A 26,401-nucleotide genomic window follows, 5' to 3' on the forward strand; every position below is an offset into this window, starting at 1 on the left:
CCACCCGAAGGGGGGTACATCGAGGCGGAGTTACAGTGCACGCAACGCGACGCAACTCTGCGTGAGGGGGACGCAGGTACAACAGAGCAACTTGTGAATGAAGGGATCGATCGCCTGCTTTCGCCGTCGAGGAGTGAAAATGTGATCTGCTGTTCCGATGCCACTCGGAGTAGGAATTGGGAATCCCCCGATAATTTAAAAGTATAAGAAATGGATGTCTCTGTAAAACTCCACACGTGGCTTTTGTGGAACGGGCTACTGCTGTTGTCGCTGTTGAGGGGGCTAGCACTCGGAGGTAAGCCCCTGAAAATTCTCGCGAGTTGCAAGTTTTACTAACCAGTCCTGCAGTTATTTTGACTGCACCTAAACAGTTAGCTAGATGATTTAAATTTTGCGTTTGTAGTTTTGCATGTTTCCTTTCGTCAGTGTAGTTTACTCTGCAGTGATTTATTCTTACAAGATTAGGTGGTATGAAATACAGTAGATCGCCGCAACCGAGTCCCTTCGAAACATTGCATGAGCAGCTTACTAAATTCCCACACGTTGGAAAGATAGCTACCAAATTGCAACCTATGTCTGTGTAAATCTATTTTGATTGGGAATAGCGGACCGAAAATGCAACCACAATCTGATTCTACACGAAGGCCAAATTAATACGTACAACTGCCCAGGGTAAAATACATGTTGCCGAGATGCCGTCACTGTATTGCACATACTTTACGTTGATTAGCTATATGCTCAGGTGGTAATCCTCTTAACTTAGTCCCCCTGACCTAGGCACTTTATTCCAAGTGATAGATGCGTTATCGTTAACATTTCATTTCACTTGCCGAAATTTCTTTGTACCGAATTATTACAAAGACTGTAATAATCACTTGGAATCTCGTACACTAGCCTACCTGCTGGACTGTTTCCGACAAAGTTTGAACGTGGGTTTATGGATGCATCATGATAAACTATCTTTAATATATTGGTGTTTAGCTGTGAAATGGTGTGTACAACTGATATAAATGTTTTAGTAATTTCGTTCCCGTGTTGCATATATATCAAACTGGGGTCTGATTTGCGAGACAATAGTTGCAAGACAGTTGCCTAGCAGACGCTTTTATCCAGAGTGACTTACATAACCTACAGTTTTTTACGTGTTGGGTATTTATCCAACTGGGTATCTGGGTTAAGCACCTTGCCCAAGAGTACAACCGCAGTGCCCCACAGGAAAATCAAACTGGCTTTGGCTTTCAAGCCCTGTTTCCCACCACAACATTTCCAATGCATCAGACTTTTTTTTTCATTGGTAATTTTGTTGAATTCCTGAATATAGGCTGGATGGCAATGCATCTACAGAAGAATTACAGGGAATTATATGTATCTATTGCTAATTGTCACTTAACTTTACAAAAAGTTTTTAAAAATTTTAGCTGATTTCTAGATGGTTCAAGGTATTCCCATACCAGCTGAGTTTTGTAATGTATTTTGAGCTGTTTACATTGTTTCTCTGGCAATGCTGGGCCAGCTGTGGGTCTCCATGAATGTCAGAAGTCAGCCTGACTCCCACTCCCAGGAAGGTTATGCATTTCTCTGCCCATTATCTCATAATGAGTAACAGGGCTCCCTAGTGATTAATGAGGAAGGATGGTACAGAGCACGTTCGGAGTTAAAACATATGTAGTCAGTTTTCAACAGTGAATGTAGCACTACCCTGTCAGAGAATTACATTCCTGATGAATCTGATGAATACTGAACTGAATTATACATTTCCAACAGTCATCTTCCTGTGGGGGGGAGCACTTCCGTGAGCCATGGTCATCTTTTTATATAAGGATGTTTTATCTGACGTTGTGAAAGACGTTACAGTGCATCCTGTTGTACTGCAATACCATAGTACACTGTGTAATTCAATTTGCAAATAGTTAACACTGCACTGCACGTTCATTTCAACATGCACAGTGTTTGCTGGCTCTATTCAGAATTTTAAGTCACTCTGTGGTCTGCAGTTACAGAGTTCTGATTATTGCATTGGGCCATCCGTGTTTTCTTAATGCATGATACATTCAGCGTGCCTGGAGGACCCCAGCTGAACCTGGCCTGCAGGGCTGTGTTTTCCTTGAGAAGAAGCTGCTCAGAGTCTGGGGCTCTCTGGTTGGGATAATGAAAGAGTCAGGACACCTTCCTTTGATTGCTGCTCTCAGCACTGCAACATGCTCGTGACATTATTGTAGTGATTAACCATGGCATGTTTTGCATGTTTGACATGGTTTGTCCTTAGTATAGAGTACAAGCCCCTCCTCATAGCTCGCTAGTTAAAGGGTTCACATAGTGTGAATGTTAAGCTTGATTATACACACCAGAAACTAAGGGTGGCTGTAATACATATTGATCTACAGAAACAGTTATTTGAAATATAAACCAATTGTAATGCATTACTACAAATAGTTATTTGAAAAATAACCAATTGTAATGCATTACTACAAATTCTGATTTTAAGAGTGTGCATCAGCCTCTTCAGCAATATGGACATCTCCTGGTTTCACATGGAGAAGTGTTACGGCTTTACAGTGCGATTTTTGTGTGATATTGCAGACGCTATTGAAACACGGTACCTATGAAACAGTGTTTCTTTGTTAAGTAGGTGAGAACCACTTTGAAGATGTACTGGGTTTGTAATCGCGGCCGAGGCACGGAGGAATCCCTGCTTTGGGAGGAAGTGGTGAGAGCTGAGTGGGTGAGTGTGGTGAGACAGCAGTCCTCACTGTGTTCAGCTCAGATGTAGGCCTGAATTCCTTACACTTGAAGGGCCCTGATCTCCCTCCAGGCACAGTCTCTGGCAAGCAGCCCATTCTGAGGGAGACGACCCAGAGGTACAGTCAAAACAGCACTGCCTGGGGCTAGGTACAAAGTTAGCCTACATGAAATGCACCAGCGAATTTCAAACCGACTTCGCGTAACCTGGCACTTTATAGCATTTTTATGTAAATATTCACTGTAAGTGGTGTTCAGAATATTTCATAAAACCTAAATATTATCTAATTTGATATGAATGAGATATTGGAGTACAGAATAAAGGCAAGAATCTGAAGAATGCAAGCTTATTTACACTTCTTTACTTTCCCTCCTGATGGGGCTATGTTTTTTTCCGGACTGGGGAATGGGGTCCCTCAAGGTGTCACTGTTTTCTGAATCACTGTACATGTCAGCATAAACATCTGAAGTGTTTTGCGAGTTTAACAGCAATCAGTCATTTCAGTGCTTTGATGTTTACATTAGTGTGGATCTTAGGGGGCAAGTGCAAAGTACACAGAATACACTTCGATGTCAGAACCTCCCTTAGATCATGTATGGTTATTTCCTCCATTTATATTTTTGTGTACTACAGGTGGAGGACTGCAATGGCAGGCAATATCATTTAAATTATCATCTTTTAATTTCAGTGACAGCAGTCTCAATCCTACAGTGAATGTTTTTAGGGATGACTTGATCACAGAATGAGTTGATACTCTTTCTATGATGTGGTGCTGAGGTATAGCACTGTTTGTAATGGTTGTTGTTTCTGAGTTTTCCTCAGGCCATATGGCTGAGAGGGAACTGTGTGAAGCGCCATAGTGTTCCACATATTGTAAAGTTGTTTTAGCACAAACGGTCACTTAACATTTAAAAAAATGTTCAGTGCATTAGGGTACATTAATTGAATTCAGATAAAGCATTAGGGCCACAGAAATTGCTGTTGCACACAGTTAATGGTCCAGAGGTTGGCAGAAATCGTTACTGCAGTTGTATTTGATGGGACCCTACTGAGGTACTCATTGTGCTGTGCAGTTTTTTGAACATGCAAGGTGTGATTACAGCTGCCATGTAGCAGTAAGGCTTAGCTTCACATTAACCAGCAGCAATGAGGCCAGCGTGCAGGGGGTTAACGAGCAGCCGGAGAGCATTAGTCTCGATTAGAGGACTCCACTTCACCACAGCCATGAAAAAACAGCTGCATCTGCGTTCTCTATGGGTCTCAGTCAAAGACCTGCTGGTGATGTCAGGCTGTCTTTCATCTTCAGTCGGAGGTGCGGGAGAGCGTGCCAGCACAAGTAGAGCTGTATTCCCATGCCGTATTTCTGTGCTGCAGTGGCGCCGTGCTGCCTGTTGCATTGTGGGAGAGATATGCATGTCTCACAGTGCTGAGATCTGTGCCAGTGGCTTGTAAACAGCGCATGGGAGTGAGGGAGGCACGCAGCATGGGAGACCTGAGCTCTCATTCCTGGAGGTCTCTGTATTTTTTTACCCAGAGCCCCGGCCCTGTAGGTCTGATTGCTGGCTGAAATTGCGTTATTTGCGGATCACAGTTACATTCCAATTCTGCAATTGCAGAGGGGTGAAACAGCCACACGTGGCTGCTGTTTTGCAGTTGGAACTAATTCTGTCTGGCCTTCCACTCCATAATCTTCAAAGACAAAAAATAACTCTGAGGTCATCTCAGCTCATGAAATCAAATTTACACTGCCTTCAGTTTCAAATAAGAGTTGATACCAAGGCACTATGAATTAGATCCAGACTTCCTGATCAAGAAACATTGTACTGTAAGTTAAAAGAGAGTGGGTTGTTGAAAGGAAGGTGGTAGAGTTAAGACCACAGGACTGTGGGGCTCTTTGGCATCTTCAAGCAAGAATGTGTGGGATGTGACCAGACCACAGTGCAGTGCCGACACGTCCCCAGAAAGTCTGCTTATTTCCAGAAAAGCTGCTCTGACAGACATTCTCCAAAAAGTTGTGACCCATAGACTGGCTCAATGGTTAGGGTTAGGGTTAGTGTAAAAGAAGGTGCTTGTTCTGGATGAGTCCTGCAGCTCAGACTCTGGTTCAGTTTTAGGCTGTGTCCGTTTCTGTCAGTGACCCAGAGTCTGTATTGGAAGAACACAAGGTACCCATGCTGGGATGAGTTTCACCAGCCAGGGTCCCTCACTGCACTGCTTGGCACCTTACACCTCCTCAGGGACCTGTAATTCATTCATATAATGTCAGGGGGATACATCTGTAATGCTTAGCATGATTTTTACACCAAATTGACACATACAGACAGTTTACTGGAATCATGCAGATTACAGCAGAACAATGAAGATCTGAACACGCTGGGACCAGGGGTCATTCATGTCTCTGAAATGTTCATAACTCTGAGTGACACTAAGAACACGTTCATTTCCCATGAATAACAACAATTTGCTGTTTACAATCTCGTACATATGCAACAGTGAGTTCACAGAGCAGCCTACTTGTAAACTAGCTATGTGAAAACAGATCCTCCATTAGTTTTTAATAACCTAAAAGAACATTCACATTGAACATTGTCACCAACAACATTCAAAATTTGGCAAATCATTAAAAACACAAAAAATAGGCGTTGAGAGCCCAACCAGAAATGGGATTAATTTGTCTGCTTGCGTGTGTGTCCAACTGCAGAACAGCGATAGGCTGCAATACAGAACACCTATTCAAACCAACATTTGTCTCTCCCCATATCTTCACCCACAATTAGGCTAAAATTTAACAGTGATGATTTTTAAACTTTTGTAGCCACACGGTACTACCTTTGAAATGTCCCTCTTTCTGTTGCATACAAACATTTTACCTATTCCATAACAACTGGGCCACTGATAAGGGTAGCTACCTTTGGTTCTTACCTGGGAGAACGACAAATGCATTACTTTATCCAAGTTCACATCCTCAGCTTTTTGAACAAAGTGAAGGGTTCAAACTTAATTTTATCGTGGTCCTTTTTAATATAATAATTAGTGGCTTTCCCAGTGTTACACTTCATACACCATGCTGCTATGGTAATATGTCCTTTTCCTCTGTCTTGTTTTCTTATTATTTCAAGTTTTGTTTGCGTTTGAATTATTTGCATTGCTACTTGTTTAAGTTTAGTTGTCACTTTGAATTGTCAATTTTCCGCATTTATTGTGTAAATCTGGTTTTAAACTTGTACGTTTCAAGAGAAGAGATGTTTGTAATTCTGAGGTTCAGATCTTTGAGGGTCTACTGTAAATGTCTGACTGCAGTGGAGGCTCTGAATGCATTGATGCAGTAATGTGCAACCCAGAGATAATGCCTTTAACCTTTCAGTTATAGATCCAGCTCCCTATCCACAACTCCACACTAATGCTCTTTTTAATGCCAGAATCAGGCTTAAGATTCCCTTCCTGCTCCACAGCCTCCTTCTATGGTGACGGCTTTGTGCATCTGAAGACGGTGGAGTCCTCCAGCCGTACCTCTCTGCATGTCCGCTTCCGCACCTCCAGCTCCAATGGACTGCTCTTTCTGGCTGCAGGGAAGACTGACTACTGCATGCTGGAGCTGCAGTCTGGCCACCTCCAGGTTAGTGCACGGGAACTACACCAACTCACTGACCTCCTGACCACAGCAGAGGTGATGTGGAAGTCAGAAGTTCAGCTTAAGCAAGATCATGAAAGTATTTACAATACTTGACATGTCTGGCAGAGTTGGTTAATTAAAATATTTCCAGGACTTGAACGTATGAGGTATATTGAGAGAGAGAGAGAGAGAGAGCGGGAGAGAGAGAGAGTCAGAGAGACAGAGAGTTAGAAGTGAATGTATTCTATCGCTGGCAGACTTAAGGTCTTCAGAGAGGTCGTCTCCTGCCACTGTGTCATATCTAACCAACACAGCAGAGCAATGGGACCAAAATAGAAGTGCTCAAGGAGCTGAGTCTCAGAAACACTTAAAAAAGGCTTGGAAAATGTCATCTGCATATGATGCTGTTAAAGCTTGTGTTTGTGTTAAAGCTGTGTGACTTAAGGTGTCCTCAGGTTTTGGCTGAAAAATTAGTGAAATTTTGTGACATACTGTTGAAGCATACAGCTTATAATAATTCCATGCCTGAATCCTTAGGTCACAGAGTGGTATAAGCCTTCAGTTTCCTCAGGCTACAGAGTCTTTCCAAATGAATCAGTAATGCACTTACATTTCCCAAAAAAGCGTGTCATGACAAGTTTAGCTTCAAAACACACACTGAGCTGTTAGTTCCCAAAGTAGCCAAAGGCAAAAACTCAGTGGTAATGACAGACCTGGCTGAGTTTGGTGTACCATAGTGAGATAAATATAATGGAAAGCACAGAGGCAGGAGGCATTTTGACTAATGTGGTAAGTAGTATGATTTATGATTTGTTTAGCTGGAAGGGAAGAAGCTGTTAGCTTTATCTCAGGGTGGCCTCAACATTAATGTGGGTTTCAGATATTTTCACAGATAGTTCGTCATCTCTAATTTCCGCTCTTGAGCGGCATTATTCAGCCGCTCTCATGGTAAATGTTGAGTGCTTTTCATTGCTCTGCTGTGCAGGTGAGGTTAGAGCTGGGGTCTGGCGAGCGCATTCTGCGCTCTGAGAAGGGAGCCCCCCTGAATGACCTGGCCTGGCACTCGGTGGAGCTGCGGCATGAGAACCACGACGTGGCACTGATCGTGGACAAGCGGCCCCAGGCCAGCGTGAAGATGCCAGTGCCGGAGAGAGAGCTCAGCATCCAGGACGGGCTCTACGTGGGCAGCAGCGGGGGCCTGGACAAGCCCTACCTCTCCAGCTCCCTCATGGGCTTCCGCGGCTGCATTGACGAGGTGCTCTTCAACCAGCACAACCTGCTGTCGTCGCTCCGGCCGTACTCCGGCTACAAAAACGTCTACGAGGTGTCTCTCGGCTGCAGCCCGCAGTTTCTGGCAAGCGAGGAGGACCCCATCAGCTTCTTCAGCTCCAGGGCATACATCTCCCTCCCTCCCTGGAGCGCTCCGCAGGGCGGGGCGTTCGAATGTGTGGTACATACATCAGCGGAAGAGGGGATTATCCTCTACAGCTCCGCGCGTCAGGGGGACTTTGTTGCCATGGAGATCCGAGGGGGCCTCCTGGTTGCGGTCATGGGAAAAGGTGGGACCAAGACGGAGTTGCGCTCCCTCACTTTCGTGAATGACCGGAAGTGGCACCCCGTTAAGCTCTTCTTTACCTCTAAGAGCCTGGAGCTGACTGTGGATAAGGAGACAGTGAAAACCAGCATCGCCTCCCACCCCAGGCCTCTGCAGCTGAAGGGTCCCCTCTTTGTCGGGGGTATCGATGACAGCACCCGCACCGAGGTCCGAAAGATGGGGCTTGTCTCTGTCTCTGGGAAACGCGTCCGGGGAGGGTCATTCAAAGGCTGCCTGAGGGACATCAAGGTCAACTATGTTAAGATGGGTCTTCCCAACACAGTGGTGACCAAAGATATATCTGTAGGCTGTGAGCCTGAGAAAGAAGCCGGGCTGACCACCACAGTGACCCCTACCGGCACCCTCCCTGTGACCCCGACCCCGTTGGTTCTCATGTCCACCCTCGCCAAGGGGCTGGACAGGAAGCGTGGAGGGAACTTCCTGGTGTTGAGGGACCTCGTGGTCCCCGAAGGTGGACGGGCGTCCCTGGAGTCCAAGCACATCAAAGTCAACCTGGAGTTCAAGAAGCTGGGCATCCGCCAGTCTCAGATTGTGTTCCGGATCGAGGAGCAGCCTGTTCATGGGCAGCTGAGGCTGGACGTGGACCAGGAGCAGGAGGAGAACACCTTCAGCATGCTGGACCTGTGGCATGAGAGGGTGATGTACATCCACGGAGGCTCTGAGGACCCACAGGACTTCTTCATGTTCTCAGTGTTTAGCAGCAGTAAGAGGGAGGTTCCTGCCTACCTGCGGGGGAATAAGCTGTACCGCTACAACATAACAATCACGCCGACCAACGACGCCCCCGAGCTCAGCCTCCCGGAAGGAAACCTCTTTTTACTGCTGGAGAAGTCCAAGAAGCGCCTGAGCACCGACGTCCTGAAAGCCACCGACATAGACAGCAACTCCACTGAGTTGGTCTTCTCTGTGCTGGGCAACCTGAACGCAGATGCTGGGTTTCTGGAGCATGAGGACGACCCTGGGAAGGCAGTGACCTCCTTCTTGCACCCGGACCTGGAGAAGGGGAAGATAAGCTACGTCCACACCGGCGTCCGGAATTCTCGCATCGTGCTGAGGGTCAGTGACGGAGAGAAGGTGAGCAACACAGTGGTGCTGAGGGTCATGGCCGTCCCGCTGGAGCACCGAGTGGCCAACAACACGGGCCTGGAGGTAACCCAGGGCGACACGGCCCTCATCGGCACAGAGCAGCTGGCGGTGCAGACCAATGCCGTGAAGCAGCTGGTGGAGATCCGCTACGACGTCATCGAGCCCCCGAAGTTCGGGGAGCTGCAGAAGTTACACTCCAGTGGAGAGTGGAAGGCCACCAACGTGTTCTTCCAGAGACTGCTGGAGAAGGAACGCCTCAGGTACCTCAGCACCTTCCTGGACATTCAGGCGCCTAACGTCACAGACCGCTTCAGATGTAAGGTCAGCATCGGCACCATGGCTACAGACGAAGTAGTGTTCCCAATCACTGTAAGGTGGATACAGTATAAGATCACAAGGAACAAAGTGTTAGAGGTGGACAAAGTGAGGAAGGTGAGGCTGAGCTCTGAGCATCTTCAGGCTGTTGCCAAAGGGGTGAAGCTAACAGAAGATGAGTTGCACTTCAGGCTGCTGACAGTGCCAAAGAAAGGAAACCTGTTGCTCAATAATAAAATTCTAAAGAAGAACTCAACATTTAGCCAAAAGAATGTGACTGACCTAAAGGTTCAGTATGAGCTTGTCGACAGGCCACATGAGGACACAAATGATGCATTTGCCTTCCAGGTGTTCTCCAGACACGCACGTTCCCCAAGGTCAGACTTCCGCATCGACATCAAGGCAGACGTCAACAGCATAATCTTAACAAACAATGGCCTATCTGTGATGGAAGGGGAGAGCAAGGTCATTACCAAGGACAAGCTGTATGCAGAAACGCTGAGCACTAAGACTATGTACTACACCGTGACCCGCAGCCCAAAACATGGGAAGCTAACACGCATCAATCTCTCCAGCTCCACCTCCAGCAATGACAACATCACAGCCTTCACCAATCAGGACATCCTGGAGGAGCGTCTCATGTACGTTCACGACGACAGCGAAACCACGTATGACGAGTTCACATTTATCGCCTCCATCAGCCAGGCGTCCCAGGCTGCTTTGCTGAAGGAAGAGAGCGGCATGGTAGAGGCCACGTTCAACATCTCCATCCAGCTGGTGAACGACGAGAAGCCGGTGCGCGTGGTGGACAAGGTGTTCCACGTGGTCAGAGATGGGCAGAGGCTGCTGACGCTGGACGACCTCTGCTATCATGATGCCGACTCGGACTTCAGCGACGGGCAGCTGGTCTACACCCGCCGTGGGATCCCTATGGGGGAGCTGGTGCTGGCCAATGACACCTCCCACAAGCTGTACCAGTTCAGGCAGGAGGACCTGGAGCAGAACCGTGTGCTGTTTGTGCACCGTGGTGTCAGCTTTGGCCGCTTCGTGCTCTTCGTGTCGGACGGGAAGCACTACGCCTCCACGCTGCTGGACGTGAATGCGCAGGACGCCTACCTCAGGGTGGCCAACAACACGGGTCTGCTGGTGCAGAAGGGCTGGGCAGCGGCCTTCACCTCCGCCAACTTCAGCGTGCTCACCAACATGGACGTCAGGGACGACAAGGAGGTCGTCTATGAGCTGTATGTGCCCCCCAAACACGGTGGCCTGTACCGCAATGACCTGAAGGTGGACACCTTCACTCAGCATGACCTGAAGATGGGCCTCCTGGCCTACCGCCACGATGACAGCAGGAACCTGGCAGACGTCTTCAACCTGACCGTGAAGGTTAAAGACATGCGGCTGGATGCCGGCATTACTGTGAAGATATACTTGGAAAGCCACCAGCGGCCCCCTAAAGTCATTAACAACAGTACTCTGCTGGTGGAGGAAGGGAAGCCTGTGAAGATCACCAGAAGGAAACTGGAGGTTAGTTTTACCTTGATTGGAAGCATTGTGGTATTAGGTTTCCTGACTGTGAGCAATAGAATAGTAGCTCATTTTATGTTCCATTGGTAATTACAAGTACCTCATCTTGACATGTCTAAGTGACAGCAGCATGCAAACTCATACAAACCCACAGTTATCTTTCAATCCACTAGCTCTTTGTTGTTTAGTATGGGTTGCATATGGAATTTAATCTGTGTGTATATTTCATCATCAGACTGATAAGTCATACGTTTGTTATCATTAGTTAGTAGTTTTATAGAGGAGGGAGGAGAAAGTGACCCTGAGTATCATTTGTTGTTTTCACCGTGGATGTTACCACTGCATTGTATCATGTGATTTTTGTGTTTTCAGGTCACTCATGAGGATAACCTGCCCTCAGAGATCGTGTTCACGGTGAAAGTGCCCCCGTCGCACGGTTATCTCCGGAGCTTCGCAGAGGGGGAGGAGCGCTACCTGGGGAGCGAGCAGACCCCCATCCGGACTTTCTCCCAGAGTGACATCAACAAGGGCAATATCCAGTACGTGCAGGTGGCAGCGGACCAGGAGACCGACTCCTTCGTGCTGGACGCCACCAACGGGGTGACGGAGGTGAGCGACATCAGGATATCTGTGGACATCATCCCTCAGCTCATCCCCCTGCTGGTCTCCAACATCACACTGAAAGAGGGCTCTTCAAAGGCCCTGACCGAGGATGTGATAAAGGTCAGCAGCCCTCACTTCGCGGGACTCGACTTCCAGTACTTTGTCCCTGAGCCTCCGCAGCACGGCCACATCGAGCACTCGCGCCTCCCCGGCGTACCCATAACCACCTTCACCAGAAAGCAGGTAATGAGGTCATCACTCACATGCGTGTCATCAATTAGGTAGTAAGAAAAAATATGCATAAATTAGAAAACTGATTAGCTTCTTTGTGAGTTTTCTTTTCATTGTCAAATTCCCAATCACTGTCAGATGGATATAGTATAAGATCATAAGAAGTAGTGTTAGAGGTGGACAAAATGAGGTGGACATTGTCAGATTTAATCAGCGAGCTGATTGGACATTCTCAAGCATGTGCAGAATAGGGTTGCTGTGTAGAATGCAGATTGTTTCAATTTCTCACTCAAAACAGCATTTAGTTTGTCTTTGCCTTCATTCAGCTAGAAACCTCTGTCAATACATGTGTGTGGTTTCAAAACAATGTAATGTTTTTTTTGTACTTTAGGTTGAACAGGAGTTCATTTACTATGTCCATGACGACAGCGAGACGGTGGCCGATAACTTCACCATCGTAGCGAACGACACGGACCTGCGGAAGGAGAGCCTGGCGCGCACGCTGTTCGTCAACGTCACGCCCGTCAACGACGAGCCACCCGTCATCAGAGCCAACAGGGTGCTGAGGGTGAGCTGTCCTATTTAAACCCACTGCGCTGGCACCGCTGCACGGCGCAGCAGCGGGCTTTTATAGGCTGCAGAGGGGCAGGCCGCAGTCAGCTGGCCGAGCTATCTGAAAAATGCAGGAGGGCCATGTCTGGTTTGCAGCCTAAAAACAGAGCAGACACCGCGGCCCTCGGGCACTCCCCACTCATGGGAGGGGGGGGGGGGCGCTGAGGTGGGTGATCATGCAGATCCAGGTCTCTGTAAGTGAATCAGTACACTGGGGCCCATTAGGGAACCCTGCCAGTGGCTGTGCAGGGCACTCTGGCCTACTTTAACCCCTGCGGTCAGCTGTGCAGTCCTCTTTCGGCCACAGACCAGAGCAGCTGGTGTGTGACTCTGCTGAGTGGAGCCTCTGCCTTCTCCACTCTCTGGGTAGCGCTGGAGGAGGTCATGACTTTCTCTTCTTTGCTGCAGTGAGGTGGTCTTTGTCACTGAATGTTTTGAACTTACTGCAATTTCTTAGTTACTGTAGTTTCTTAGTTTCTATGCCAAGCTTTTGGCAAGTATCATTTCACAAATCTTAAGAAAAAAAAAACATTATTTGTGATTATACTTTGAACATGAGTGCAGTGAAAAGGCTATAATCGGACTCTGGACAAAAAATACAGGCTGGCAATTACTTATTCCTTTGTTACTCTTTGAAGGATTATTTTTAATTGCACATTAATGAAAAAACTTAGCCAAATGTTATTTTAGTGTAAAAGATAGCCTATTTAGAATTTAGATATTGTTTATTATGTAATATACAGTTTATACAGTTAACTCATCTCCTAGCCGATTCCTCAGGAGCAAAGCTGGTGAACAGGCTGTGACTTTTCCAGGCCATCTTCTGTCCTTCCCTTGTGCTGTGGATACATCATCAAAGTGATTTCTAGGTTCTGATGCCAGTTGTGAATGTCTTTCATTGTAACTTGATGAAACATTGTCCTTCCTGTTGCTTAGGAGCCTGTTAATTTTCAGGTCAAATGTTAAAGGTCAAAATTACAGAAGCTTCTGATTTATGTTACATTTGGCCAATTTTTAATGGATTTTGATGAAATTTGATACTGGTTCCCCCTTGCTCCTCAGAAAAATGTTGATGTTCAAGTCAAAGTTCAAAGAGGGCCTTGATGGATTTTTATTCATTATGTGTGTGTTAATATTTGTGCCTGTCCATTAAGCAATCCAATCACAATAAGATGACCACATGGGCCTGTGCTTTTCATATAGACCAACCACCAAGGACTGGCTTATTTTTAATATTTTAAGTCTGACAGGGCATTATGACTCATTTTTCATCCTTTTTTTCCACATGGATCTTTGTTTCATAAGCAGGATCCACCTCACCGTCTGTCAGGGCTCATACTGTGTCACACAGTTATTGGGCCACTGCTTTGTATAGCCCTGCAGCGGTTGATGCAGTATCCCATCTGTCCAGCAGGTGGCATACCCTATTAACTACAAGGAGAGATGCTGTGTTTTAATGTGTTTCAGTGACCATTTTTTTCTTGATGACTTGAAAGCAGTAAGTAAAATCTGAAGTAAATACAGGACATTCTGTTCAACATATAAGTATGATTTCTTGAATACTGGGATGAAAAATACAATTAAGAGTTCTCAATTTGTGGTTTTCATGGCAGTGTTAAAAAGAGTTCACTGAATTGTTAAAGTGTTAAAAATGAGTTTGTCATGCAGAATTTACCTGCCATTACAAAGGTTGCATCTGGCAGATAGGTGGACAGGCAGGCTGTGGATTCTGCTGGAGTTGGTGGTTTTCAGAGCTTATATGATTTCCTTTTCTTTGCAATCGTTGTCACTTTTTCGGAATGCTAAAATTAGAATCCATTTATCCTCCTTGATGACCACCCTATGGAAAGACTGCAATAGTAGCTCCCCCAATATTGTGTGAGGTCTGCCAATATCATGTGAGCTCTGTTAGTGTGTTGCGGAAGCACAATGCAGGAATCTCAGCTTTCATGAATGAATTGCCACAGTAAAGGTCAGGGAGAAAACAAGGGGTTTGGGAGAAAACAAGGCCTTTATAAACACCGGTTCACTGGACAAACAGGATGCCATGGCTTCCTGTAAATAATAATAAAACCCTTTTATCTCACAGTCTGTAAAAACATTCAGAAGAATTTTGCCCTAAAATGGACCTCTTGGTCATTTAATGCAATGCTCTACAGCAGTGTCCTTTCCTTGTCTGAAACACTGATGTGCTGTACATTTAATTATATTTTTCCCTTAGCAGATATGAGTATCCAGGACAGCTTACATTTCACCTGTTATCTGTGTGCATGACCACCTGCTTCTTTGCAACAGTTCAGGTCAAGTGCATGGCTCGATCACACAACAGCGTGTGTGTATCTACACAGTATGTGTCACCCATAAATTAATGTCACACACCCACTTCCTGAATGGTTTTACTGAGAAACACTGCTGCTGTCACAGTGCTCTTCAGCCACAGGTCCTTAAACGAACACACATCAGGACAGGGGAAAACTCAACAGCACAAAACATTACTCGGTTTCTTAATAGTGTAATGCTAATGGCTACTCCTGTCTGTTAAAACCATCTCTTAAAGTCTGCTAAAGCCATCTTTTCAACATGAGGGATACAGACAGGACAGAAAACATCCTTGGAAGTGCGGTCATGTGGAGATGCTCTGATCTCCCTGTTTGTGGGGAGTGTGGAATTCTGGGAGGATGACTCATGTTTGTTTGCAGTTTACATTCTGGCCTCCCACTGCGCCATGCTCTGCACTCTCCCCCTCCCTAGGGCTCCTCATGAGGGGAGCTCGGAGGCTGCCAGGTGCTAATTGAAACGCACTGCAGTCTCTCGCCACAGCCCCAGGCCCTGGGTGCAGCTCACTGCGTTAAGAGAGGCACATGTATGTACCCTCTGTGGTATGTGCAGATCATTCACATCGTCTCAGGCAGAAAGCTTATAGTGTGTTTATACAGGTGAAAGGTCTGAAAAGCTTCTGGTAAAATTTCAGTGTTACTGAAAAGGTGTTTGTTTAAATATCGGACCTCTGCGGTTGCTGTGTGAATCGCTGTCTGGGGTATTCTTAACTCTCTCACGGGTTCTCACAGAGTTCTTTCACAGTTTCTCACGGTGTCACATGGTTCTATTTCACGGTTTCTCACTGTGTCTCATGGTGCTCTCTCCCAGCATCTCACGGTGCTCTCTCGTGGTTTTGCCTAGGTTTGGGTGGGCTCTGTCACGGAGGTCACGGCTGATGACCTGAGCGCAGAGGACAAGGACTCGCCGCCGGAGCAGCTAGAGTTCATCATCACCCCACCCAGCAATGGCCACCTGGCCCTCAAGAGCGCCCCCGCCAGGCAAATCCTCAACTTCACACAGGCACACATTGACCAGGGACAGCTGGTGTTGGTGCACAGCGGTGAGTGGTTTCTCTGAAAGGACACTCTTCGCCAAGCCAGAATCTCAGTGGATTGTTGTCCAACAAAATAAAATGTGCACCTTCCTATCCACAAGGTGTCACTGTTCTTGTAGATAAACATTTTGTAAGGAAGCGTCTGCTGCTTGCTCAAATATTTTCTCTTTATCTGCATCTACAGAAATGTCAGTCATTTAAACCGAATGGTATTACTTTGCCAGAAGTGTGAAGACTTTGTGCTTATTCCTCTTTGTGCTGCCACACAGGAGCCATGTCAGGGGGCTTCAACTTCCAGGTCAACGATGGGGTGAACTTTGCCCCCCGGCAGATCTTCAGCATCATGGCCAGGACCCTGGTGCTTCGCGTGGAGAGGAACTGGCCACTCAGAGTGTTCCCAGGTATCATAACACTGGCTCAGCCTGCAGCTTCATATCTTCAGCACTGAGGGGCTTTCTGAATCCTTTTTGCTCTTTATTATTTATGCACTGAGAGTTACGAAAATCAGTGAGATGGCCCTTCCACGGCAGGATTTAATATGTATGATATATTGGAGTTCTCAATAGATATGTTTTCTGTCTTACATAACATTACATTATTACATTATAAGCAGATTCCATTATCCATATACACGACTTACACAGGTTACAATCTTTACACATTATCCATTTATACAGCTGGATATTTACTGAGGCAATTCTGTGTTTAGTACCTTGCCGAAAGGTACAACAGCAGTGCCTCAGTGGAAAATCATACCAGGGACCTTTTGGTTATGAGCCCTGCTCCTTACCAGTACAGTACTACCAGTCCTGTACTGGTAAGGGCGGCAGTGTAGCATAGTGGTTAAGGAGCATGACTCGTAACCGAAAGGTTGCCGGTTCAATCCCCGCTGGGACACTGCTGCTGTACCCTTGGGCAAGGTACTTAAGCCACAGTTGCCTCAGTAAATATCCGGCTGTATAAATGGATAACATTGTAAAGAACTGTAACCTATGTAAGTCACTTTGGATAAAGGCGTCTGCTAAATGAATAAATGTAAATGTAAATGTACTACACTTCTGCCCTGCACCATCTTGTGTGTTGAACTTTATGTTGTGACAATTAAGATACTCAAGCATATATTTCAACAGTAGGCTGAGAACATGCAATGTATGATAAAACTAAAAATTAACATGGGTGTGGAACAGACTGTAACTACTGAGAACTTCAAAGCAGTTTGCATTGCTTTTCTGACATACCAGTATCCCAGTGTCAGACTGCTGTAATGCATTGCTATTTTTTTAAATGAAGTTGAAATGAACTTGCAGCAGTACTACCATTCCTGGTTACCCCAAAAGAGGAACCACGGACAGCCTGTCTGTCTATTCTTAATACTTGGTCTTCTGGTATTTTAAGAAGGGCATATTAACAACGTTTCAATTCTGCTGTCTTGCCGTTTAGCGTAGCATTTTCGTTTGCTGTTATCACCCAAGACTGGGGTGAGCCATTAATCTTAACTGCCACTTCCTCTAGAAGGAAATGGAGTGTGCGTGAATCAAGAGTGCAAGGGGAGCCGTGATAACAGCACGTCCACAGCGAGTATGATGAGGCCTGCTCTGGTGTCACTCAGCATAGCCGAAAGGAGAGCCTTTTTCAGTACTACGGCTTTTCAGAGAGCGCAGTCAAGACATTTCACTGGGCGTCGGATGGACAGCTTTGCTTACTGTTGCACCTTGGAAACCTTGAGTTTCTCTGACCAGCTGCATCCTGCTTGTATGTGCAATCACCTTTCCATTGAATGGCCTCCTCCAATTGAATTATTTGGAATATCTGCTTAATCACAGGGATTCAGAGAGCTGTAAAAAAAAAAAAAAAAAAACATTAGTTGTTTCAAAAGTGGCATGCTGCTGTTCGCAATTAAAGCAGGAAAAAAAATCAAAGCTCATGAGGTCATACATTAATTTAGCCATGGACCTTTTTCAGAATCCTTAGTCATATGCCTTATTTAATAACGCATCCTGAGAGTAGCCAGGCCTTGCTGTGTTTATGAGCTGTCAGAGCCCAATCCTGCAGCAGCGGTAATGTCTGAGTATGTTATCAGATGTGTGTAATGCACAGCTGGTTCCCAGGCTGGCTGTGTCACTGGCAGCTGACTCCAGCCATACTCACAGCCAGGTCAGGGCGGGGGGGTCATCTGTCTGGTGGCCTTTGACCTTTGTGAATGGTCCATGCCTACTCCCCAGGCTGTCGTTATGGCTGCAGCTGGCAGGCCTCACAGCCATGAACAGACTGTCACAGGTAATGGCTCCCCTGTTTGGTGACTCTTAGAGGACAGCCAGGTCAAATCAAAAGCACAGACCTCAGACACGCAGTAATTATAATAAACACGTACACAGACTTATGGCAAGCATAGTACCACGGTGCACTTAAGCTGCGCATAGTCATGTTTACAACTCGTTATTTTCTACATTTAATATCATGCATTTTTTATAGTATATGTAATTTTGGATTCAGATATTAAATCCAAAACAGTGCTAAAATATGTCCATTTGTGATAAGTTCAAACACTTCTGATTCACCTCACGGTACATTGTGCTTACCTTGGAATATGTTTTCATAAAGTTTTACAGTTGTAATCGTGGTCCTGCTTTATATCAGTTGACATTACCTCAAGGTTATTTGATAAAGAAGAGTATCTAGGCTTGTGCCCTTGGTACAGCCAGCCCTTTCTACTGAGGCATACAGCATTTACACGTTTCTACAGTGTGTTTTTCCAAATATTGAACTGTACTTGTGACTTAAACTATGCAAAAGCTGAAGTCTTCGAACAAAACAGACATGCCTTGTGCCTCTCAAAATCTTCTAATACAAAGAAACAGGGAGAACAGCAAGTTGGCTTTTTTCAAGACAACTTAATAATAATAAGAACAGTTAGTTGGCTTTTTCACATACTCTTAAGTACACATATAGACTGGAAGTGCCAGAAGGCATCAGTACTATACAAGACAGTATCACTTGAACAAGTGACAGTATCGTGTTTTTGGTCGATTCCTATGAATTGATTCCTATGAATTCCACACCCAGTGTCGTGGATTTCTCCTTTAAGACAAGCTTTTTCTAAATTAATTCCAGGAGTGTTTGACCTGTTTTCCTCATACATTAGAGGCCCACCTCATGGGATCTGAAATATCCAAAAGAGTCAAACCTACAGGCCCTTCAATAACCGCGTGCAAACACTGCGATTCTCAGCTGCCCATTCATCTGCTAATACTGCTATGCGGTTGGTTAAATCAGTAAGCAGTTACTAAAATTAAATAAGTCAGCAGATTTTAAAAGGTATTGGGCTGCTTCACATTATTTTTAGACTGCAACAGGATATGACATAGGTATCACAAAAGTCATGTACCTATGAACAGTGGAATATTTAAAGTTAACTAATAAGGAAAGTTTGATCACTAATGGCTTAAAAAAGCTTACCATGGTGGTATCTAGTCTATCCATGTTAATCAATGGGGCATTGTTCGATGTAAAATCATTAATATCTCAAAAATATTTTAGGTTTTGACACAAAGCACAAGCAACACAATCCCATGCTAGATGAAGGTTTCAGAAGTGTAGCTGAAAAGCTGTAGGAGGAGTTACATACAGAAAATGTAATGGAATAAGAAGAAATGGGGAGAACAGCAAGTTGGCTTTTTTCAAGGCAAATTAATAATAAGAAGAACAGTCTGTTCTGACAGTCTGAGCCTCACAATCACACTCAAAAAAGCACATTTCAAAACACAGAACTGTTTTCAGTAAATGTAAGTATGACAGTATCATGTCTTTGATTGTGCCGTAACATCTGATGAGTTCTGTCCTCTCTCGCGAAGGTTCTGTAATGGAAGTTTCTACTGACGAGCTTCATGTGGTTACCAATGACAACGACCCCACAGGGAACCGTACCGTCGTCTTCAGTGTCACCAGTCCGCCGAAGCTCGGGAGGCTGGTGAAAAGGTTGGATGACAACTCCACAGAAGAGGTCTCCTCTTTCACCCAGAGCATGGTGGGTACAGAGGTCCACTGCCCTATGCTAACCCCTAACCCCTATGGGTTCCTCTGAAGGACTTACCAGCTGAGGTGGTGTGCTGATGAAGCACCGGGTATTGGATCAAAAGGGAAGCTCAGTGTTGTGTGGTTTGTGGTAATAAGCAGAGTGACATTTTAAAGATCTTTAGGATGAGGGACATTCAGTGTTATAATGTGAGCTCTCTTTCAAGCGATGAGGGTATGGTATTATAATGTGTTCAGTGTTTCCCACACATAGACTTTACTTGGGCGGGCCACCCAGGTATATTAACGGCCGCCAAAGTATTGTAAAGTTTGGAGACGCATTTTAGCATTTTTTATTTATCTTTTTTTATCCGTCCGAGAGAATGACGCCATCCGCGATCGATTATTTTCTAGCGCTCTGCGCTGACCTTTCCGAGTAAACAATGTTTTTACAGTGTGACGTACTGGAACATGGGCGGCGTGACACCAGTGCGAAATATAAACATTGAATTTAAAGATCCAATCAAAGTCGAAATGGAGGACATACTAGAGAAGCTTATACCGTGTGTGTCAGGCTTTTCAGAGTTGTATGACACCACTTTGAAGTAGGGCTGGGCGACATGGCCTATAAATAATATTGCGATATTTTTAGGCTGTATTACGATACACGATATATGTATCGCGATATTTTGAAATCTTCTCTAAAGCACTTCATAAATGCTCAATTTGATGCATACAATCACACCGGTATGATGATTCTAATAGTCCCTGCAACATATTTCTGCAGTAAAACATTCTTGTTTATATTCATTAGTGGTTTCTATTGGAACAATTTTAAACTTGCATGCAAAAAGGGGGAAATCACAACCAAGTTAAATTTATCAAAACAGTATTTTGCTGCATATTTTGCAGATAACCGTTGTTTGTTCAACATCTTCCTTGCGATACCAGGGCTCGAGACTAACTTTTCCACTGGTAGAACTGATTGTACCATATTTTTCAGTTGTTCGCACCATTTTTTTTGGTACAGCATGGTATTAATCAAGTGACCTTGCATGCTGATGAATAGTCTTAATTTGCATACCCTAGGTTTGCATTGATTGACAGTGACTGGACACTTGAAATTTGCAAATATTTTAATCTGAACATTAAGTTTCGCTCATACCGCAACCATGGGTACTACGTTAGCCGTTGTGGTTGAAAGTAGTACTTTTTCTTCTTCACTGGCTCAGTCGGTTTCTCCCTGCCTGCACCTGCACTCTCATCATCACTTGTGTCTGAGTCGGGACCTCTCACTGGCTCTCTCTCTCCACCAGCCTCCTACTCCCTCTCCTCATTTTGTCTTTTTTTAACCCTTTTGCGCATATGGTCACATCGGTGTGATAAGCCATTTAGCCTGTATGCTAAAAGCGGTGCGATTAGAAAATGAGATTGGAAAAAATTCTAGCTAATTCTAGCTTTGAGGAAACAGCGATTTAACATTAAAAAATATAGCAAATGCGGTGGTGAAAACTATGACAAGCTTAATAACGCTAATGAAAAAATAACGAACCATGTAATGTAATGTGCACACATAGCATAAAATAAGTTACATGCGAAAGGGTTAAAATAATCAGCTATAGACCGCTTAATCTTTAGATATAGAACACGGTAACAGCTAAATGGATTGTTTCGCGCGTTTCATCATCAGTGCATGTGTACAGGCAGGGAGAGACCAACTGAGCCAGTGAAGAAGAAAAAGTACTACTTTCAACCACAATGGCTAACGCAGTACCCGTGCCGGAGGGGCACCAAAACAGCCAATGATCATCATGCACTCGCACGAACACGACCACATGAAATTTTAACTCTCACACTGAAAAAATGGTCGCAGTCTGGAGCCCTGGATACTCAAACCACTGCCAGCCAATAGATGCAGTGCTATTTCTTTTCGGAACCAATTCATCCGCCTCCATCTTCTATTACCGTTTCAGAACTCAGCACGTATGAACTCGCTTTGGCTCTTCACTTCTTTCGCTCTCGCCAGGCTCTTTCCCTGTTCCCTCCAGATACAAAAACACACGTCTCACCTATATACGTCACACACACTCACCCAGGAGAGTGGTCTGGATGGGCAGGCGAGTGTGTCTGATGAATGTATGTATGTATGTACGTTTTTTTCTTTTTGTGTCTGTGAGAGGGAGAGAGTGAGAGAAGCGAAATGCCAAAGCGAGTCTCATGCCAGCGGCTTAAAAAATTTATGTGACAATTTGTACTCGATGTTCGCAATATAGTCATTTACTACATCCCACATAGAACAAACCGCGATACATTGAGTATATTTTATATATCGCCCACCCCTACTTTGAAGTGGTAGCATGACCTCGCTAAAAAAAAAAAAAAAGGATGCATGGTGCAAAGTTAGCATCGAGATGGGGCTTCCAGGTTTGTAGATTCGGCTGTAATAATTTATAGTTATTAGCTACATACCCGGCATACTCAGAAGCTTGCTACGTCCCTGGTTATTAGCTAGCTTAGTTCTCCTCCGTCGGTGAACTATCAGAGCAGTTGCCGGGGCTTTTTTCTGTTGTTTGCTGAAATACACATTCAGCAAAGTTGTAGAGATAGTAAGTACTTGAGGTTCCGTCTTTGCCTTATTCCTCCCGCTGTCTACTTTTTAAAACAGCGCTTCCGTGATTACATATCTAGGATACTTGTCATGTGGAGGACTGAGCAGCACATCAAGCCTGTGCTGAGCGTTGCGTTGACGCCCCAACGCCAGTCATGTGTAAGCAGCTTAATTGTTATCTGACTTTGTGTTATAATGTGAGCTGTTTTTCAGGTGGATGAGGGTGTGGTGTTATATGAACAAGACATTGCCAAGTTCACTGGGTGGAAAGCCTCTGATTCATTCAGCTTCACGCTGTCTTCACCCCCTGCGTCACTCGATGCCCAGGTGTTCACAATTGACATCTCATACGAAAACACAGGCCCTGACCACAGAACTCTGCTCCTGGCAAACACAGGTGAGCCTCTCTCCGTGTGCTATTAAACAGTGATACACACAGGTGAGGTGCTTTCTGTATGCTTTCAAACAGGCTGCATGTTATTAATGCAGGCTGAGAAAGGGCCAATCATTGAAGCACTTCACTAAATGGAAGACAGCATGATTTACAACGAGAATAACATGCTGGGGTGGTTATTCATGATGGTTAAATATGTGTTAAGGTATGGATGGATATGAGCTCTGATTGTTAGTTATGGTATGGGTGGGTATGAGCTCTGATTGTTCGTTATGGTATGGATGGATATGAGCTCTGATTGTTAGTTATGGTATGGATGGATATGAGCTCTGATTGTTAGTTATGGTATGGATGGATATGAGCTCTGATTGTTAGTTATGGTATGGATGGGTATGAGCTCTGATTGTTGGTTATGGTATGGATGGATCTGATTATTTGGTATTTGTTGTTTCATCTCTTCAGGTGCTGTGGTGATAGAAGGAAGGAGTGTTGTTATTGACAAGTTAAAGCTGGATGCTTCCAACTTAATGGCAAAGCTTGAGGAGTCCAAGCGTAACTCCTATGAGGTCTGGTACCAGGTGAAGTCCCTCCCCGAGTACGGGGTCATCATGGTGGGGGAGCGCAATCTGACCAAGGAGAAGCCCAACTTCTCCCAGTTCATCCTCAACAAGTTCGGGATCACGTACGTGCACGACAACTCAGAGACAACCCAGGACAGCTTCACCTTCGACGCCTGGCTCAACCTGAAGAGCAAGCCAGCACAGCGCCCCCTGGATGACTCTGAGGTGGTGCCAGAGTCCTTCAACATCACCATCACGCCCGTCAACGACCAGCCGCCTGTGCTGAAGACCAAGGCCCCTGGCTTGACTGTGGTGCAGGGAGACACGGCTGCGTTGGGCCCAGACAACCTCAACGTGGAGGACCTGGACAACCCGCCAGAGGAAATCGATTACACTGTGATCAGCAAACCCAACAACGGCTTCCTGGCCATGGAGGGCAGTCTGAACGAGTCTGTCCTGGCCTTCACGCAGGCCGACATCAACAGCGGGAGGCTGTACTTCGTCCAGGACGGAAGCCCCTTCTCTGGCGTGTTCTACTTCAGTGTGTCGGACGGCCAACACAGACCCCTTTATAAGCTCTTCAATTTGGAGGTGACTGAGATCACCATTTCCCTGATAAACAACACAGAAGTGGTGTTGAAGCAGGGACAGACCTCAGTGGCTCTCACAGCTGAGCATCTGGCCGCAGAGACCAATGGGAAAAACACGAGCATCCAGTACCAGGTGACGGGGCCTTCGCAGTATGGCAGGCTCCTAATTGACGACGAGGAGGTCACTCTGTTCCACCAGAGTGACCTTCAGTTTGGCAGGTTGCACTATCAGATGGTAAACCTGACATCGTCCCAGGACAGCTTTGAGTTCACCGCTTTCACATCTGAGAGCAATCTGACCGAGCAGGTGGTGAACATCACCGTGAGAGCACTGATCCAACTGAAAGAGGATGTTCGGATCCCGGACGGCATCACCATGAAGCTGCGCAAAGACACCCTGAACGCCACCGAGCTGGCCGTCCTGAGCGGCAGTGACCCTGTCTTCGAGATCCTCTCCCCTCCCAAACACGGCAGGCTTATCAAGATGATGTCCGACGAGGACGGAACCTCGCAGCCTGTCAGCTCCTTCACCTTCCAGGACCTGGAGCAGGGGAGGGTAGCCATCGAGGAGAGCGCCAACATGACTGGCGTCCAGCAGCTCAACGACTCCTTCGTGTTTGTGCTGAAAGCGGATAACGTCCAGCCCGGGAGGGGCGAGTTTCTGTTCTCCGTGGTGCCGTACGATCCAGCCCTGGTAAAGGGCGGCATAACGGAGAGCCCCCTCCAGACCAGGAAACCCACCACGCCAATGCACACCATGGTGACGCTGTCCCCGCAGCAGCCCTCATCTGAGGCAACGGTGACGACCCACACCCGTGCCCACAAGACCCTGCACAAGGCCAAAGGCCGGCACCGCTGGGGGCACCACAACCGGACCCACGCGTCCGACACGACCGCCCCGCGGACCACCTCGGGGAAGCGGGAGCACCCCCACAGGAACACCCCGGTGAGGGTGGAGTCCATCCCGCGGCCGGCCTCCGACCCGCTGCTCATCATCCTGCCCCTGCTGGCCTGCCTGCTGCTCATCATCATCCTGGTGGTGCTGATCCTGGTGTTCCGGCACCGGCGGGAGAAGCGTGCCCAGCCCGCCCTCATCCAGAACCCCCCCGGCGCCGCCTGCCCCGGCAGCCCATACCTGGGCCAGCCTGAGAGGAGCCTCACCGTGCCCTCCGTGGTTGTCACGCCGCTGACGCCCAGCTGCCCTGGCAGCCCCGTGCTGGACCGGCTTCAGGAGAGCGCCCTGGTGCCCGTGGTCTCGGCCCACGAGGCCTCGCTCTACCTGTACTCCTGGAACGGCCTGGACCCAGAGGCTGCCCAGCACTGCCGGGCCAGCAGCCCCATCCTCAGGCACAACCAGTACTGGGTGTGATCATTGCTAATGCCCGTCCTAATGCCTGCCCTAGTAGTGCCCGCTGTAATGCCTGCTTATAATGCCCAGCCTCATTCCTCTGCTGCTGGCCGGCTGGAGGAATAAGCCTGAATGGCTCTTAGTCATTGCTGCCTGGCAAGCATTAATATTGTTGTCTTACTGTATGAGCACCCAGGTGAAGTTGCAGTAGAGGGTGGATAGATTTTTTAAGTAATACACTGTAGTATATCTATGTGATCGGAGGTGTGCCTTGAGAGTTGGATGGTATGGTTTCTTTTCCATGATATAATCTTTTTTGTATATTACGTAATGTATTAAGTGTTTGTAAAAGAGTGAGCTGGGATGTACCTAACTGCTCATTTTTAAGAAACTGTGATGGTTTTTCTTGCTTAATCTGTCCCTGTGCACATTGTCAGACATATTTTAGAAACAAATAGTTCTCTGTATATGAACATTTGACAGAGGTAAAAGCCTAGGAACTATTTTCCAGATCTCTACCTGCTTTATTAAATTCTCTGTATTTCTCACTGTAGTTTTGTCAGTGCATCTCCTACTGTAATGGAACACAATTTCTAGTGTTTATAGCGTCTCATTTTCTCTGGTGAAGTACTTGTAAACAACATTTGGCTACTTTAAAGGGACATAAAAATAAATGTGAAAAGTAGCAGTTAGTTTTACAGGTATGTAACAGCCATGGTTGAGGTGACATTCAAGTGTTCCGCTTGAATCATTTCTGTGTTTTTCTTAAGTGCTTAAACTGACTGAAGTACCAAAGGCAGCACTGGAGCACCTGACAGCTGGCCCTGTGCGGGGTGTTATTTTTGATTTCCCGGTGACTCATCGCCTCCCCAAAAATCATAACAGATACAGGTGTGGTCTTATTTTTTTTTACCAAACCTGCAAAATGTCCCATGGTATCTAAATATAACTTGTGTAAGCAGCAGAAATGGCTGCCTGAACAGAAAACACCTGAGACTGATGTTTTGAGACAGTAGTTGTTAAAAGAACAAATGAGATATTTGATAGGCAACCTGTCAGTTTAAGACAGAAATTTGCAGAGCATGGAAATACAACACCAGACTGGAACTTGCAGCCGGTTATGCTTCACATGAGTTTTGCTTTGAATTCAGTGGTTTACTGTTTATTTTCCACGT

At 46.1% G+C, this 26,401-nt stretch overlaps 1 protein-coding gene across 1 annotated transcript; it reads left to right on the forward strand.

Annotated features, from left to right (window-relative positions):
- Positions 1–210: 210 nt before the first annotated feature.
- LOC118777610 (chondroitin sulfate proteoglycan 4-like) lies at positions 211–25,275 on the forward strand. Its single transcript, XM_036528707.1, has 10 exons — positions 211–295; positions 6,193–6,356; positions 7,339–10,896; positions 11,269–11,742; positions 12,122–12,298; positions 15,523–15,721; positions 15,985–16,116; positions 19,567–19,739; positions 22,548–22,731; positions 23,191–25,275. The coding sequence occupies exons 1-10, from the start codon at positions 211–213 to the stop codon at positions 25,245–25,247; spliced, it is 7,203 nt and encodes a 2,400-aa protein (XP_036384600.1). The 3' UTR covers positions 25,248–25,275.
- Positions 25,276–26,401: the final 1,126 nt, after the last annotated feature.

Source organism: Megalops cyprinoides, chromosome 5, assembly GCF_013368585.1.
Source record: "Megalops cyprinoides isolate fMegCyp1 chromosome 5, fMegCyp1.pri, whole genome shotgun sequence".
NCBI lineage: Eukaryota > Metazoa > Chordata > Actinopteri > Elopiformes > Megalopidae > Megalops > Megalops cyprinoides.